We start from the raw sequence: 13,434 nt of genomic DNA on the forward strand, positions 1-13,434 counted from the left end.
TGCTTCACTCAGCCTTCCTTGGCTGCTTTATCCGCTAATTTGCATGTCGAATTCCCTCTGTTGCAAGCGTTCTTGCAGGGTGCTGAGGCAGCCGACACGTCCATCAGGAAAACACGGCAGCTCTCGGCACATCTCTGCAAATCCCTTTCCCCAAGTTTTGTGAAATAAGGATTAACATTCTAGGGTTGGCGACTTTTATTGTCGTTTAGATGTTAGTCACAATTAGATCACGGAAATACAGAACAAGGCTGCTCGTGTGAGGACCATGGTGGTGTGATGGATCAAATTTGGCAAGAACAAATGATTTTTGGAGACCCTCCTCGCCACAACAGCGGGTCACAGAATCATAGAACGTCCTGAGCTGGAAGGGACCCACAGGATCATGGAGTCCAACTGCTGTCCCTGCACAGGACACCCCACAGGTCACCCCGTGTGTCTGAGGACGTTGTCCAGTCTCTTCTTGAACACTGTCAGGTTGGGGCCGTGGCACCTCCCTGGGGAGCCTGTTCAGTGTCCAGCACCTCTGGGTGAAGAACCTTTTCCTCATGTCCAACTGACCCTCCCTGGCTCATCTTCCTGCTATTCCCTGGCGTCCCCATCTGTCCCTGTACGAGTTTTGGCAGCGACACCCGCCCCAGTGAGCACAGCTGCGGGGTGCCCGGGAGCTGCCGGGGGGTCATGGCAGTTGGCAGCGACACCCCGGCTGTTTGTCGGGTTTGCTGGTGTCTCCGCACGACACCCCGAACCCCCCCCAGCAGGTTTTGCCCCTCAGCTCAGCCCCGGCGGCCGCGGATCCGCACACCGAGCAGCACCCGCGCAGCGAGCAGCTGCCCCGCCGGCGGAGCAGGAGGAGCAGCGCCGGGGGCTGCGGAGCGGCCTGAACTCTCCACGGGAGCTGCGGCTGAGTCCCGGCCCTGGGGGATCCACGGCCCTGGGGGATCCACGGTCTGCGCAGCCGCTGTGGCCAGCCCGCCGGGCAGCGCGGCTGTGCCGGGGCCGGGCCGGGCCGGGCCCCCCCGTGCGCGGAGGCGGGAGGCGGGCGGCGGACACACGCGGCCCCTTTAAGCGCTGCCCCCCGCATTCGCGCTCTCCAGTGTTGGCGGCACAAAGCTTCCCGCGAACGTGACGTCACCGCCCGCGCCCGAGCCCGCTCCCGCGCGCTGTTCCCCCCCTCCCCCACGTGACCGTGCGCCGCGCCGCTGGCCGATTGGACGACCCGTCTGCGTAGCAGAAGCGACGCGCCGGCGGCGCGGGCCGCCATTGGTCGGGCGGCCACGGGTGGGAGGTGGTGCGGCGCCCCGCCCCCCCCCCGGGTGTGCGCGAGGCGGCGGCGCGTGGCAGCGGCGGCTCCCGCCGGCGGGCTCTGCGCTGCGGGCTCTGAGGGGCGAGCGCGGGCGGCGGCCCCGGCCCGGCCCCGCCATGACCGACTTCAAGCTGGGGATCGTGCGGCTCGGCCGGGTGGCCGGCAAGGTGAGCGCGGCGCGGCCGCGGCCTGAGGGCGCCGGGGGGCGCGGCCGGGCGCTGCGGGCCGGGCTCGGCCGCGCCGGGCGGAGCGGGGGGGCGGGCGGCGGGGCCGGGGCGGGAGCGGGGCTGAGGGGCCGCGCTGGCGGCGCGGGGTGGGGGGCGGGCGGGCGGGCCGGTCGGTGCCGCCGGGCGGGGAGGGTGCGGGAAGGCCGGGCCGTGCGGCCGCGCTGACGGCGGGCCCGGTGTGTTCCAGACCAAGTACACGCTGATCGACGAGCAGGACATCCCGCTGGTGGAGAGCTACTCCTTCGAGGTGAGCGGCCCCCGCCCCGCCGGGCCCGGCTCCCCCGCCCCCCGGTGCCGCTCTGGCCGCCGGTCCCGCCCGCGCCGCGCGCTCCGTTCTGCGCGGTTTGTACCCGCGGGACCAACCCCCCGCCCGGTGTCCCCCCCGCGCCCTCAGCCCCCGCTCCCCCGCCGCACCGGGCCTTTCCCGGCCCTGCGGCCGCGGTTCCCGGGAGGGCTCAGCCCCGGGGCCGGTAACCGCGATCGGCTGCCGAGCGGCGCGTTTTTCCGTCTGTAAAACGCTGCGGGAGCGCTTTGCCCCGCTCCGCTCCTGCTCTGCGCGGGGAAAGACGTTTGAAATTATCAAAACACCAACGCGAATGCTTTCAAGCAGGAAAAGTTGCCTTTTTTCGTTTTAATTGAGCATTAGTTTAGAATGAGTTGATTTATTATGTGGTTTTTGGCTTTCTCTTTGTACGCTTTTTGAGAACCAGTAATTTGTTTTCCCATATTTGGCTTGAGAAACTTAAAAAATTTTCACTCTGCACTCTCAGATGAGAAAAACTTTATTGTGACTTACTATGGGACCAGAAATAATATTTGCTTTTAACATCCACTGAAAGAGGGTGAGTGGGTTCTACCCAGACTTTGAGAAAGAACTCTCGGTTACAAAATCTTGTAAACCAAAGGCTTTTTTGGAGGAGGGACCATCTTTTGCTTGGTGCCTGCAGCTCAACAGGTGCTTCAGAGCTGCTGGTAGAAGTTTGAGAGCTGTGGCAACGCTGCCCCCGAAAATCACCGCGTTTGTCCCCAAAAATCACAGAATCGACTGGGTTGGAAAAGACCTCAGAGATCATCAAGTCCAACCTGCGTTTGCCCCCAAAAATCGCTGCGTTTGCATGTTCCTCCTCTGCCGTGGAGTGGAGAAAAGAGGGCAGGAGCAGCTTCTTTCTTACCTTTCCCATCTTCAGACAGAATAGCAGAGCTGGTTGGTTCCTTTGGGAGGTTTGGAACAGCTCAAATTCCATTAAGGACAAGCGTTAATTATCGGGTTTGTCCCGTATCCCAGCGGAGCGTGTGCTCTGCTGCTCGGCGCTGGGTGTTCTCACAGCCTGTCGTTTCTCTCCAGGCTCGGATGGAGGTTGACGCTGATGGCAACGGTGCTAAAATATTTGCTTATGCGTTCGACAAAAATCGTGGAAGGGGATCCGGCCGCCTCCTGCATGAGCTGCTTTGGTAGGTATCATAAGGAGAGCTCAATACCTTCAGGGTTTGCTAAGGTGGAGTTTGCTGCCACCACTTGTAGAGTTTATTTCTCTGCCTGTAGTATTGCGAGGCCTCTCAGGAGGGTTGTGGCTGCGCTCAGTTGGAAACCCAGCACAGCGGCTGCCCGTAGATCTTACTCTGCTTTGGTTTTGCGCTTCAGGTACTTGAGTCTCTGTAAAAACGTTATTCCCAGGGAAAAAAGTGATAAGTATTATCCAAATAGACACTTTAAATCTGTGAAATGCTACTAAAGCTTCAGTTCAGGGGTGGGAGAGCCAGGGACTGGCTCTGTTCGATAGATGAAGGCTAATTGTTTGAGGTGCTTTTATTCTTTTTGTGCTGTGATAATGAGGTCTGTGTTATTGGCACCAGTGAGAACAGGCAGAGCACTGGGGAGAGATGGAGCATCTGAGAACTTAAAACTTGAAGCGGTGCTGATGGTGCTTCAGATTAACTGCTATGTTTTATTTTCCGTATTTTAAGAATCGTTGCTTAATGTCCTTTGTAGCTGCCAGTTTAGATTCAGAGGCCAACTTAGTTGTGAGAAGTTAGTTCGTCCACTGAGCTAATAAATTTCTCTTTCTAGACCTGTTTTGAGCATTAGTTTTTGAGAAATTAAGCACTTTTTCTATTCAGTGCCATAAACTATACCTAATGCCCAAAATATAGCTGTGCTTTCTTTATTGTTCCAGGGTACTACTTCTTCCTCTACCTCTATACAAGAGGAGGGAGACGGGAAAACTATCAGAGACTATTATTATTATTATTTACAATCTGCTCATTATGTATGAAATTTAACCTTCATCTGTTAATGTTTAATCCCTTTGCCCATATAACTTGGGTGAAAATTATTATGAAGTTGGCTACAGTACGTGGGATAAATCACCGTCGGCTGCTGCTAACTGAACCACGCACAGTAATAATTGTCTGTAAGCGGCATTAGACAGCATCTTAGAATCATTCCGGCTGACTCTTGGAGGCTGTGCTGATGGTGACTGGCCAGTTGTTTGCTCATTACACAGCTCAGTCATCGCCTCTTCTGGTTTGTTTTACTCAAATTAGGAAATAATTAATGTGTTCAGTTAGGTAATTCAGATTGTGTCACTCAAGCGGGCGCTGGTGTTAAAACAACTGGGATTGTGTGTAATAGGGATTTTTGAAAGCTGTACAGGTGTGAACTGCCAGGCAATCCGAGCTGTAGTTCTGAAGCTGCGAAGTCAAATTCTTCGACTAGAAAATACAAAGTATTTCGGCGTTTCCTTAAGTTCAGTTTGATCCCTTTGAGGGCGCAGGTTTTGCTGGGGTGTTTAATTCCAAGCTCACACAACACAGGTTCATGTACCCCCGAAGGCCCTTTGCCTGCAGTGCCGTGTCCTCGCTGCCCCTCGGGGGCAGAGCAGCCGCACTGTTGGGTTGTACCGACCTGCGCTGGAGGCTGCTTTGAAAACAAAGCAGAAATGTATTTCCGTGGCTGGTCGTTCCCTTTGTGAGGAAGAGTAATGGAGGTTTTGGAGCCTTTGGAAGCCAGGAGAGACGGGCGGTAGCAGTCACCACTCTTCCCCGTGCCAGCCTTGCTTCTTGGGTACATTAAAAACAAAGAACTTGAATTACTGCAGGTGTAGGAGGGAATTCTACTGTTCTCGTCCAGACATTCCCCAAAAAATCAGCTCGCACTGAAAAAACTAACCTGAGTGTGGCTTCTGATTGAAGATGAAGTGAGTAGGCTTGTGCTGGATGCTATTGCAAATAAAGGAGATTTTTTTAATTTTTTTTTTTTTTTTTAAATCAGTTAACAAGTGTCTTAGTTCAGTTAGTACATCACTCACAGCAGGAATCTGGTGGCTACCAGGGACCTTCTGCTCTTCCCCAAAGCTCCTGTTGACCTGCGGAGCGTGAGCTGTGCTGCCAAATGGGAACCACTGATTGACAAATCCAAATAGTCTTTCAGGAAGAGCTTCCAGCAGCCTCTCTCGTGCCTGTTGTGTTTTGGGATGGACTGTTAGCTCCTCTGGTTGGGACCCGCAGGATAAGTCTGTTGTCTTCTCACCCTGGTCCCTGCATAGAAACCCCAGCTCGCCGTGTTGTGGCTGATGTAGTGATGTTCCCTGGGGAACAGCAGCAGTGGATTAGTCATCAGTATCACTCACTGTGTGTTCAGAAAGACATCCAACACCTCATTTTTGGGGTTTTTTTGAGCACTTACCATCATACTGCCTCTAACCTGCTCAGTCGACTTGAGTTGCTGGTGTCTGTACTTGGCACTTTTATTACGGTCTCACTTCTCAAGTTGTCTGCTGAGATACAAAACAGCATCCAGTTATTTCTCCAGTTAATTCTCTGGAAAGGCTTAAGTGTTTTGCCCGGCATCTTGTGGGAGCTCAGCTGTGGTGGGGAGGTGGAAGCTCCGGCTCTGCAGCAGCGTTGGCTGCGTTGCCGAGGCCGTTTCTTCTCTGTCCCCTCTGCAGGGAGAACGCAGGTTCTTCCATGAGCTCGTCCTTCACTCACATTGCTCATTAACTTCTGCAGATGGTCCATGCTGCACGGTTTTAAAGTGTAAGGTCTAGGGAGAGGAGTAGCACATCCTTATTCATTCAAAGGTTCATTGATTGTATGCCGAGAAATGGGATCGTCCTGAATTTGCTAGTGCTAATTCTGGCATTGCTGCCAAGGGGTGTTGTGTTAACACTTTTACCCATCACTGGCAAGACCCGATTTCCATGTTTAAGGTAAGAGAAGACCTGTCAGCAATGTAGATGAATGTGCATTTGTGCAAAGTGAGGGGAGTTGGCTGCTGTAGCTCTGAGTTCCCAATGTCCTTTACCAGCCTTTGACAAGGCAAAAGCAGCTTTTCCTCCTTTAGGATCTTTCAGCCAACTCCTTTCCATGGTTTGGTTGCTTTTGTATAGGTTTTGTTTTCTTTCTCTTTTTTCCTCCTCAGAAGGAGGATTTTAGCCCTTTTCAAAGCTGAGCTTCTCCCAGTTCTGCGGGGCCCAGGACGCTCCCTGGCGTGGTGTCCGTGCCCTGTTCTGGTGCAGAGCCGTCCCTTCAGCAGCACCTGCGCACAGCCTCACCAAGGGAACTCCACTCATCACATTCTGGGAAGTTTGGGGGTATATGTGAATTGCAAGTGTCTTTCTTTTCCCCAAGGTGTATAGTTCCATCATATCTGTTGGGACGTTCTAGAAGGAAACGCCGGGTACCCTCAGCCGGTGCTGTCAGCGTCACATTGTCCTCAGTCGCTGCCATTCTGCTCTCTGACACCAGTCAGGGCACAGCAAACACACGGACACGCAATCTCTGTCCAAGCGTTTCGGGCGGGATGGGGATTCCCGCAAGAAGCGATAACGGAAACTCGTCCAGGCATGAGAGTGCTTGACAGTGAACTCGGTACTTCATTAAATAAAGGAGAGATGAAAAAAGGTGCAGTGGGAAATGAAACTGTTAGAAGGCAAAAGGAAAGAGTCACAGTAGGGCTTTAATGTGCAGCTGTCCTTGTTGTCATAATAGTATTATTATATTATTATGTATTATAATATTATCGTAATATTATAATAATAGTTCAGAGCAAGTTTGGGTCGATGTCTCTTGCTCGGTTGTGGAGACATTTCAGGCTTTCTATGCGTTACATGCAATTAGAGTCTAAAAAGCATTTGCGTACTTGGTGAAACCTGTCCTGTTGCTCGTTAAGAGACATTTCTTCATAAATAACAAACTCTGACTTCGTACCAGTGCCAAACTTGCATCAATGTGTCTGGCAGAATTTCCTGTTGGAATAATGAAACAGTGTTGGCACCTCTCAAGTCTGCTCTGTGGGACACAATAGTTACATAGGTGCACTAACCAGAGCGGTAGTCGCTGGAGCTTTCTTTGCAATATGCTTAGAATTTAAATATAACACGATTGTCTTTTTGATTTTGATATTTTATAATGTAATAACCTCCTGGAACAAGACTCTTCTGGGAGTTGGTAGGTCTGAAGTAGCCACTGTAGCATGTTGGCAATCCAGGCTTTACGGCGACTGTTTCGGTGACACCAGAAGGTGGAATTAGTGTGACTCTTGGCTTTTACCAACGTGTCGTGTTCGTCCCTGACGTTCCAGTTGTTTTTGTCTCCTCCAGGGAGAGGCACCGGGGAGGGATCGCCCCAGGATTTCAGGTGGTGCATCTGAACTCGGTGACCGTGGACAACCGCCTGGACAACCTGCGCCTCGTTCCGTGGGGCTGGAAACCCAAAGCTGAAGAAATCTCCAGTAAACAAAGGTAAAATATCTTAAATTATCGTGTCTCCTTCCTTTAGCGATTTTCATCTTGGCACTGGGTTACTTACATGTCACTATGTCTTAGCGTCCTCACCTGGGGAACAGAATCAGTGCTCGCTGTTTGTGGCAGCTGTGAAGGGACCGTCTGACCCCCTGGTTTTAGTATGTAGAGGTCCTGCTGTGCCAGATGTTGTCACTGCAGTACAACAGCTGGAATTCCCTTCCACTCGAGCGGCGGCATCTGGGCACGCTGGATTCAATCTGCAGATCTCACGGGCTTGCGCTTGGGTCCTCAGGCACCAAAGTTCTAACACAACCTGTAGAAGCCAGCGGGTGTATTTTGGGTTGGAACCAAAGCGAGTTCCTGGGATCAGCTTCTATGATCTTTCATCAGGAGGCTGTGGGAACTTCCTGCACACCGCGTTGCATTGGTGTTACACCAAGCACATCAAACTCAGCGTCAGGATGGATTTAGTTATGATGCGACGCAGGGATGTTGAATTTTGGTGGGTTTAACATCACACAAGACAGTCTCTTGAAACACTCGCAGCACCCATGAGATGGGAATGTTCAGAGCTTATTAAACTGATGTTGAGATGTTGTGAATGGCAATGGTGCTTCAGTGATGCTCCCAATGATTCTGCGACTTCAAGAAACAGACTTCAGGCCATTTACACAGAAGTAATTTTGCCTTATGCCAATGTAGCTTGATAGATACTTTTTTGTATTTAGGCTGAAACAATTCTAAAGATACTCCTAAAGATATGGAATATCTGAGGGGTTGCGTAGCCTGAGGCTTAACAGGCGCAATACAATGTTAACCCTATTTACTGTTTATTAATTTGGAATCAATTTCCCTGTATGCTTGTTATGAATTTATGGACCAAATATGTGCTTTTTTTTGTTACAGGGAACAAAGTCTGTATTGGCTGGCGATCCAACAGCTTCCTACAGACCCTATAGAAGAGCAGTTCCCTGTGCTGAATGTGACACGATACTACAACGCTAACGGGGACGTGGTGGAGGAGGAGGAGAACTCATGCACATACTACGAATGTCACTACCCCCCATGCACAATGATCGAAAAGCAGGTGTGTGCAACAGAGTTGAGAGTAAGCACGTAACGACTCGGCCTGCCGTGTGTGTCCAGGGCTTTGCTCCCTCAAATGTAAAGCTTTACATGTGCCGTTCGGTTGCTAAAAGCCGTAATTCTTTTTAACTCGGGTTTTCTTTGGCGTGACGCTTCAGACCCTGCGATGACTTTCGGTTTGAGAGGCTGTAGTTTGGAATTGGCACAATGAATGACCTAGTGGTTTACTGGGGGGAGTTTAATTTCCGCAGGGTGTCTGAAACACCGGGGGGATGCGTTCCCCGTGGGACCCAGGAGTGGGCGAGCAGCTGTGTGAGATGGGGAAGCATCGTGAGAAGCTTTGAAAAATAATGCGTTTGACCTTTCCTGAGAAGAGGGAGGATTCGAGTGGCCCTTGGTCAGGAGAGCTGGGAGGAGAGCTGGTTCTGGTTCTTGCTGTAGGCAGATCAAACAAAGCGACGTGTGTGAGGGAGATGCCCAAGGGCTGTGCTGTTTTGTCCTTATCCCCTAACAGGAAGGGATTTTCTTGTGCTACCAAATGCTGAGTAGGCTAAAATCATTGCGTTCCACTTTTTTCTTTGGGCGTTTGCAAAAATGGTCTTAAATGCCCTCTATTTGAAAAAGAGTGAGCTTTACCTTTTATCTGGGTCTGCACATGGAAGCTTTCTGGATAACCCTCGGTTGGGCAACGACTGAGCCTGTGCAGCCCTCCTGGTCACTCGGAATTGGACATGTTTGTGGTTGCAAACAGAACTTGGGTTGGCAAAACAGCAGCAGGGTGAGAACAAATGTGAAGCGCTCCAATATTTTGTCTATTAAGCCATAGTATGATTCTGCAAGAGCAACTGCAAAATGAAACAAGTGCAATCACTTCAAAACTTGTCGGTACTCTGACGCTCCTGGTGGGATGTTTGTGTCTTTAAGTGCAAAAGAATTAATGATAAACCGGCTTGGGCAATGGTGTCGGGGCGCTGGGCGGGCTCGCTAACGCTGTCTCCTGTTCTTCCCAGTTACGTGAATTCAACATCTGCGGCCGCTGCCAGGTAGCGCGGTACTGCGGGTCGCAGTGCCAGCAGAAGGACTGGCCCGCTCACAAGAAACACTGTCGCGAGAAGAAACGGACCTTCCAGCAAGAGCTGGGACCAGAGCGATGACCGGGCGGCGCGGGCCTCTCAGCAGCAGGATTCCTTCTCAAAGGCATTGGACTCTTGCTTTTGCACAGTAATGACAGGCTGCTCCGTGAAGCCAGAGGCACTGAAGAAGAAATAAAACCCCTGTGATGCTTGAGCAGAACGGCTGACTGGACTGAGCCAGCTCCGACTGGTGCTGTGGAAAGGGATCGGGTCTGCCCTTCCAGTATTATATTCTCAAGCAAAAAGACTACTGTGGAGGCTCCAGGCAGGAAGCTTCTCGTTATTTATATGTTAATACGTTTGTAAACTCATGTACAGTTTTTGTTAGAAATTCTTGATAGGACTCATTAACTGTAATGTTCAGATGAGAACATGTTGTTGGCCTAAAAGTTTCAAAAAAAGACAAAAAAAAAAAAAGTCATGTAGCAAAAGCTTTTCCTCCCATGTGGCTTAGAAGTGTCTGTGGCTGTGCCAGGGCCGGGGGCGGCTCGGACACCAGCGCTGGCTCCGCAGAACTCTGCATGGAAGATATATTTAAAACAAACAAACGAAGGGGAGGGGGGAGCAAACAAAGTAAAGGTTGGAATGAATCCTTGTCTGCTCTCTGGTTTTCTCCCGTTCCCTTCCAGCCGCTTTCAGAGCACACTCGGACCGTGGAAATCGCTCCCCAGCGGACCCGTGTGCACAGCCGGGGGTGTCACCGCCATGGACAGGCGCTGCGGTTCTCAGGGCCGGAGTCGCTGTCCTGTGACACGGCTGCAGGTACCGCAGCTGTAGGGAGGCTCAGGGAGGCAGCGGCTGTGTGGATGGGGTTGCCCTCGTGGCTTCCCTGCGAGCCTGGCAAACACTATAGTGATGTGCAGATACATTTAAATGATCTCATATTTGGTAATTTGAGTTATTTATTCATTCACCTTCTCAGTGAGGGTGGCAGAGCCTGGCCCAGGCTGCCCAGGGAGGTTGTGGAGTCTCCTTCTGCGCAGACATTCCAACCCGCCTGGACACCTTCCTGTGTAACCTCATCTGGGTGTTCCTGCTCCATGGGGGGATTGCACTGGATGAGCTTTCCAGGGCCCTTCAACCCCTGACACTCTGGGATTCTGTGATTTTTTTTTTAAGGAGGTGCTGTCAATCCAAGAATCACTTTTTGCGTTTTTCTTTAATGTAGTAATAAGTAAAATAATACAGGAGGAGGATTTGTCTTGCACCCCTGTTTTCCTTTTGAGACATATTGTCATGTATAATCTGGAGTTATTTTTCATTTTTGCCTTAGAAATACAAGGTATATCAGCTGAATTTCCTGAAGAACTAAATGGATAATTTAGTGCCAGGTGTTAGTGTTGCTTCCCCATAGAAGAATACGAGCAGCTGAATGCCCAACGCAGCCTTTCTCAGAGTGCTCAGTAGATAAGGTATTGAAATACTTGTTGTAAAAGCCATTAAGAATTTGATTTTTCAGGCAGGATTCACTTTGCCACTTCATATTGCAATATTGGTCTTGCTTATATTCAGTTGGTTAGGAAATTGAACTGTGAACTTCCAATATTATATTTCTAATATCTGCACAGGAAGTTCTTAATTATTGGTGTTTGGATGGGTTTTCGTCCTTTGGCTTTAAGCATCTTGGGAAATGACACAGAACTTCTGAACCTTCTGGCTTGGTGGGCACAGTGTCAAGCTGCAACTCTTAAATCACAGTTATACTCCAACTTTTCTGTTCAGGCAGCCTAAAATACATTTACATGTGAAGAAGTCAAGAGGACCTAATCAGATTTTCCTGGAATGGGAAATGGGTTCCTGTTAGGAACATTCAATTATTTGCTTTCAGTTATTTGCTGATGAATATAAAATGAGACATAAGGATATTTTTTTTAACTCAAGGTAATCCATTGAGAAGGGCAGAAGCATTGACTCTTTCTTGCCTTTTTGTTATAAAATGCTGCTACTTGTCGTGGCGATTTTCCGCTGTCTCACCAGTGATCGTCTTTAGCAAACTGAAGTGCAGACTTGGAGCGTTTAAACTCCAAACTGAGCAGGGAAATGGTTAATCCCGCTGTTTGTAATGTTGCTGTGATGAGAAATGAGACACAGGTGGCAGGTGAGGTCCTGACGGGGCAACAGGTGATTCCTCTTGAGGTGAAGGGGATGAGGGGCGAGACCTGAGCTAAAGGGGCTGCAGAAACAGGGCAGGTGGGTGCTTGGGGTGACCCTGATCCTGGAAAAGGGGAGGGAAAGTGCCCCTGGGTTTGGGCTGTTAAACCATCGAGCGCATGGAAAGTTGCCGCGATATCCAGAAAGGGCTCGGAGAAAGACACACGTACCGACCTGAGCGTGTAACCGGTGACTCCAGCCTGTCCTCGTGCCGGAGGAGGGAAATGGGACAGGGATTTCGGCTCTTGGAGGTGTCCTGGGGACTTTGTGAACCGTGTCACTGCCTGCAGGATGGTTTTTCAACGATTCTGGCAGATCTTTGTGACTTACAGAGATCTTCCCTTTTCGTAAAGTGGAAATTCCACTTGAACATGGCAGCTCTGCTTCGTGTAGCCAAACGTTTTTCAGAGCATGAAGCTCCTCCTTTCCCCTCTGAAACGTGGCTGACATGGATATGTGCATATGGGCAAGTATTTAAAAACCACAGGGTTAGAGTACATGGTTTTTTATCTCGGAGCAGCCTGTGCAGTGAATGAGCCAGCTCTTCAAGGACTTACCTGATTGCGATGCTCCATCGAAAATGTTTCCTGCATCTCTACCTTTTATTCCTTGGTTCTCTGAAGCAGAGTGTTTGCACACACCCCTGATTCACCTGTGGACCAAAACAAGGCTTAATGAGTCAGGTTTCCTAGATAGGAACGTCAGTTTGGAAAAGAAGCTCCAGAAGACCTCTGGGGGAAAACGTGGCCACACTCATTGCTGTGAAGAGCACGGAGAGACAACAGGTGCGGTGGGTTGGGATTGGGGGAGCTGCACCTTCGCACCATCAGTCTCTAAGCTGTGGTGCCTGTCACGCTGTGGATCTGGTTCGTGTGCTTTGGGGAGAAACTCTGGCGGTTCGGGCCAGCGCAGTCGTGTCACCAGCCGTGTCCCCGGCCGTGCCGCCGTGTCCCTGGCAGCACACGTGGCTCCCGCGCAGCTGCTGGGGCTCCTGGGCCTGGGGGAGTCCCTGCTGGTGGGTCACACTGGTTGATGTTGAGATGGTGAATGTCTGTCTGGTGTCGGGTGGTTCCGGGAGGAGCCCATGGGCCTCCAGACCCTTTGGGAGAGGCTGGAGAAACGTTTGTGTCACTGCTGTGAAGTGGTAAATCCAGCTCACGTCGGGAACCTGCAGAGTGACGAGGTGGCCGAGGGGCGCACACACTAAACACACCATGAGATGTCGATACTTCCCTCCCAGATACCCTGTCATAGCAAAATCAGGTGGCAATAGGTCACAATTCAAGCCAATAAAAATCATGGCTGGCTTAAAGAACACAAAATCTCAAATACAATATATTGCAAGGTGTTTAAATCTTGTTATTTGAGCCTTTAATATACCTGTAGGGTTTTATGTCTAAGTTTTCCTTGGTGGTAGTGATTTAATTTTAAATGAAGCTGGTGAAGGTAAAAGGGGCATCTATTAATATAAGACTTAAATTCTTGCGGGTGGCATTGAACCAGTGTAAAACACCACATGAAACAGAACTGAGGAGGGACAAAGGGAGGCTGGTGTGATTCAACAGCAGTGGGAGGGCTCAACAGAGTCTGTTTTAGGAGAGATGGAAAGTTCAGATGAATTGAGCAGTAATGAATTGCCAGGACCAGGCGGTGCCACCCGCAGGTTCTGAGGTTCAAGGGTGGGAAAGCTGAGCTGCGGCTGGGATGTGACCTCGGTGCCCACAAGTGTGACAGCAGCCGCTGACATGAGTTTTGGGGCAGGTGTGGCAAACTACAGCCAGGTGAACACA

General features: G+C 50.8%; 1 protein-coding gene across 1 annotated transcript; it reads left to right on the top strand.

Annotated features, from left to right (window-relative positions):
• Positions 1–1,284: 1,284 nt before the first annotated feature.
• On the top strand, positions 1,285–9,759 carry ZMYND19 (zinc finger MYND-type containing 19). Its single transcript, XM_082067793.1, has 6 exons — positions 1,285–1,470; positions 1,718–1,777; positions 2,876–2,982; positions 7,131–7,271; positions 8,181–8,361; positions 9,371–9,759. Exons 1-6 carry the CDS (start codon positions 1,420–1,422, stop codon positions 9,512–9,514), a joined length of 684 nt encoding a protein of 227 aa, XP_081923919.1. The 5' UTR covers positions 1,285–1,419; the 3' UTR covers positions 9,515–9,759.
• Positions 9,760–13,434: the final 3,675 nt, after the last annotated feature.

The sequence above is a fragment of the Streptopelia decaocto genome (genome assembly GCF_964273445.1).
Source record: "Streptopelia decaocto genome assembly, chromosome: 17".
NCBI classification, from domain to species: Eukaryota; Metazoa; Chordata; class Aves; order Columbiformes; family Columbidae; genus Streptopelia; species Streptopelia decaocto.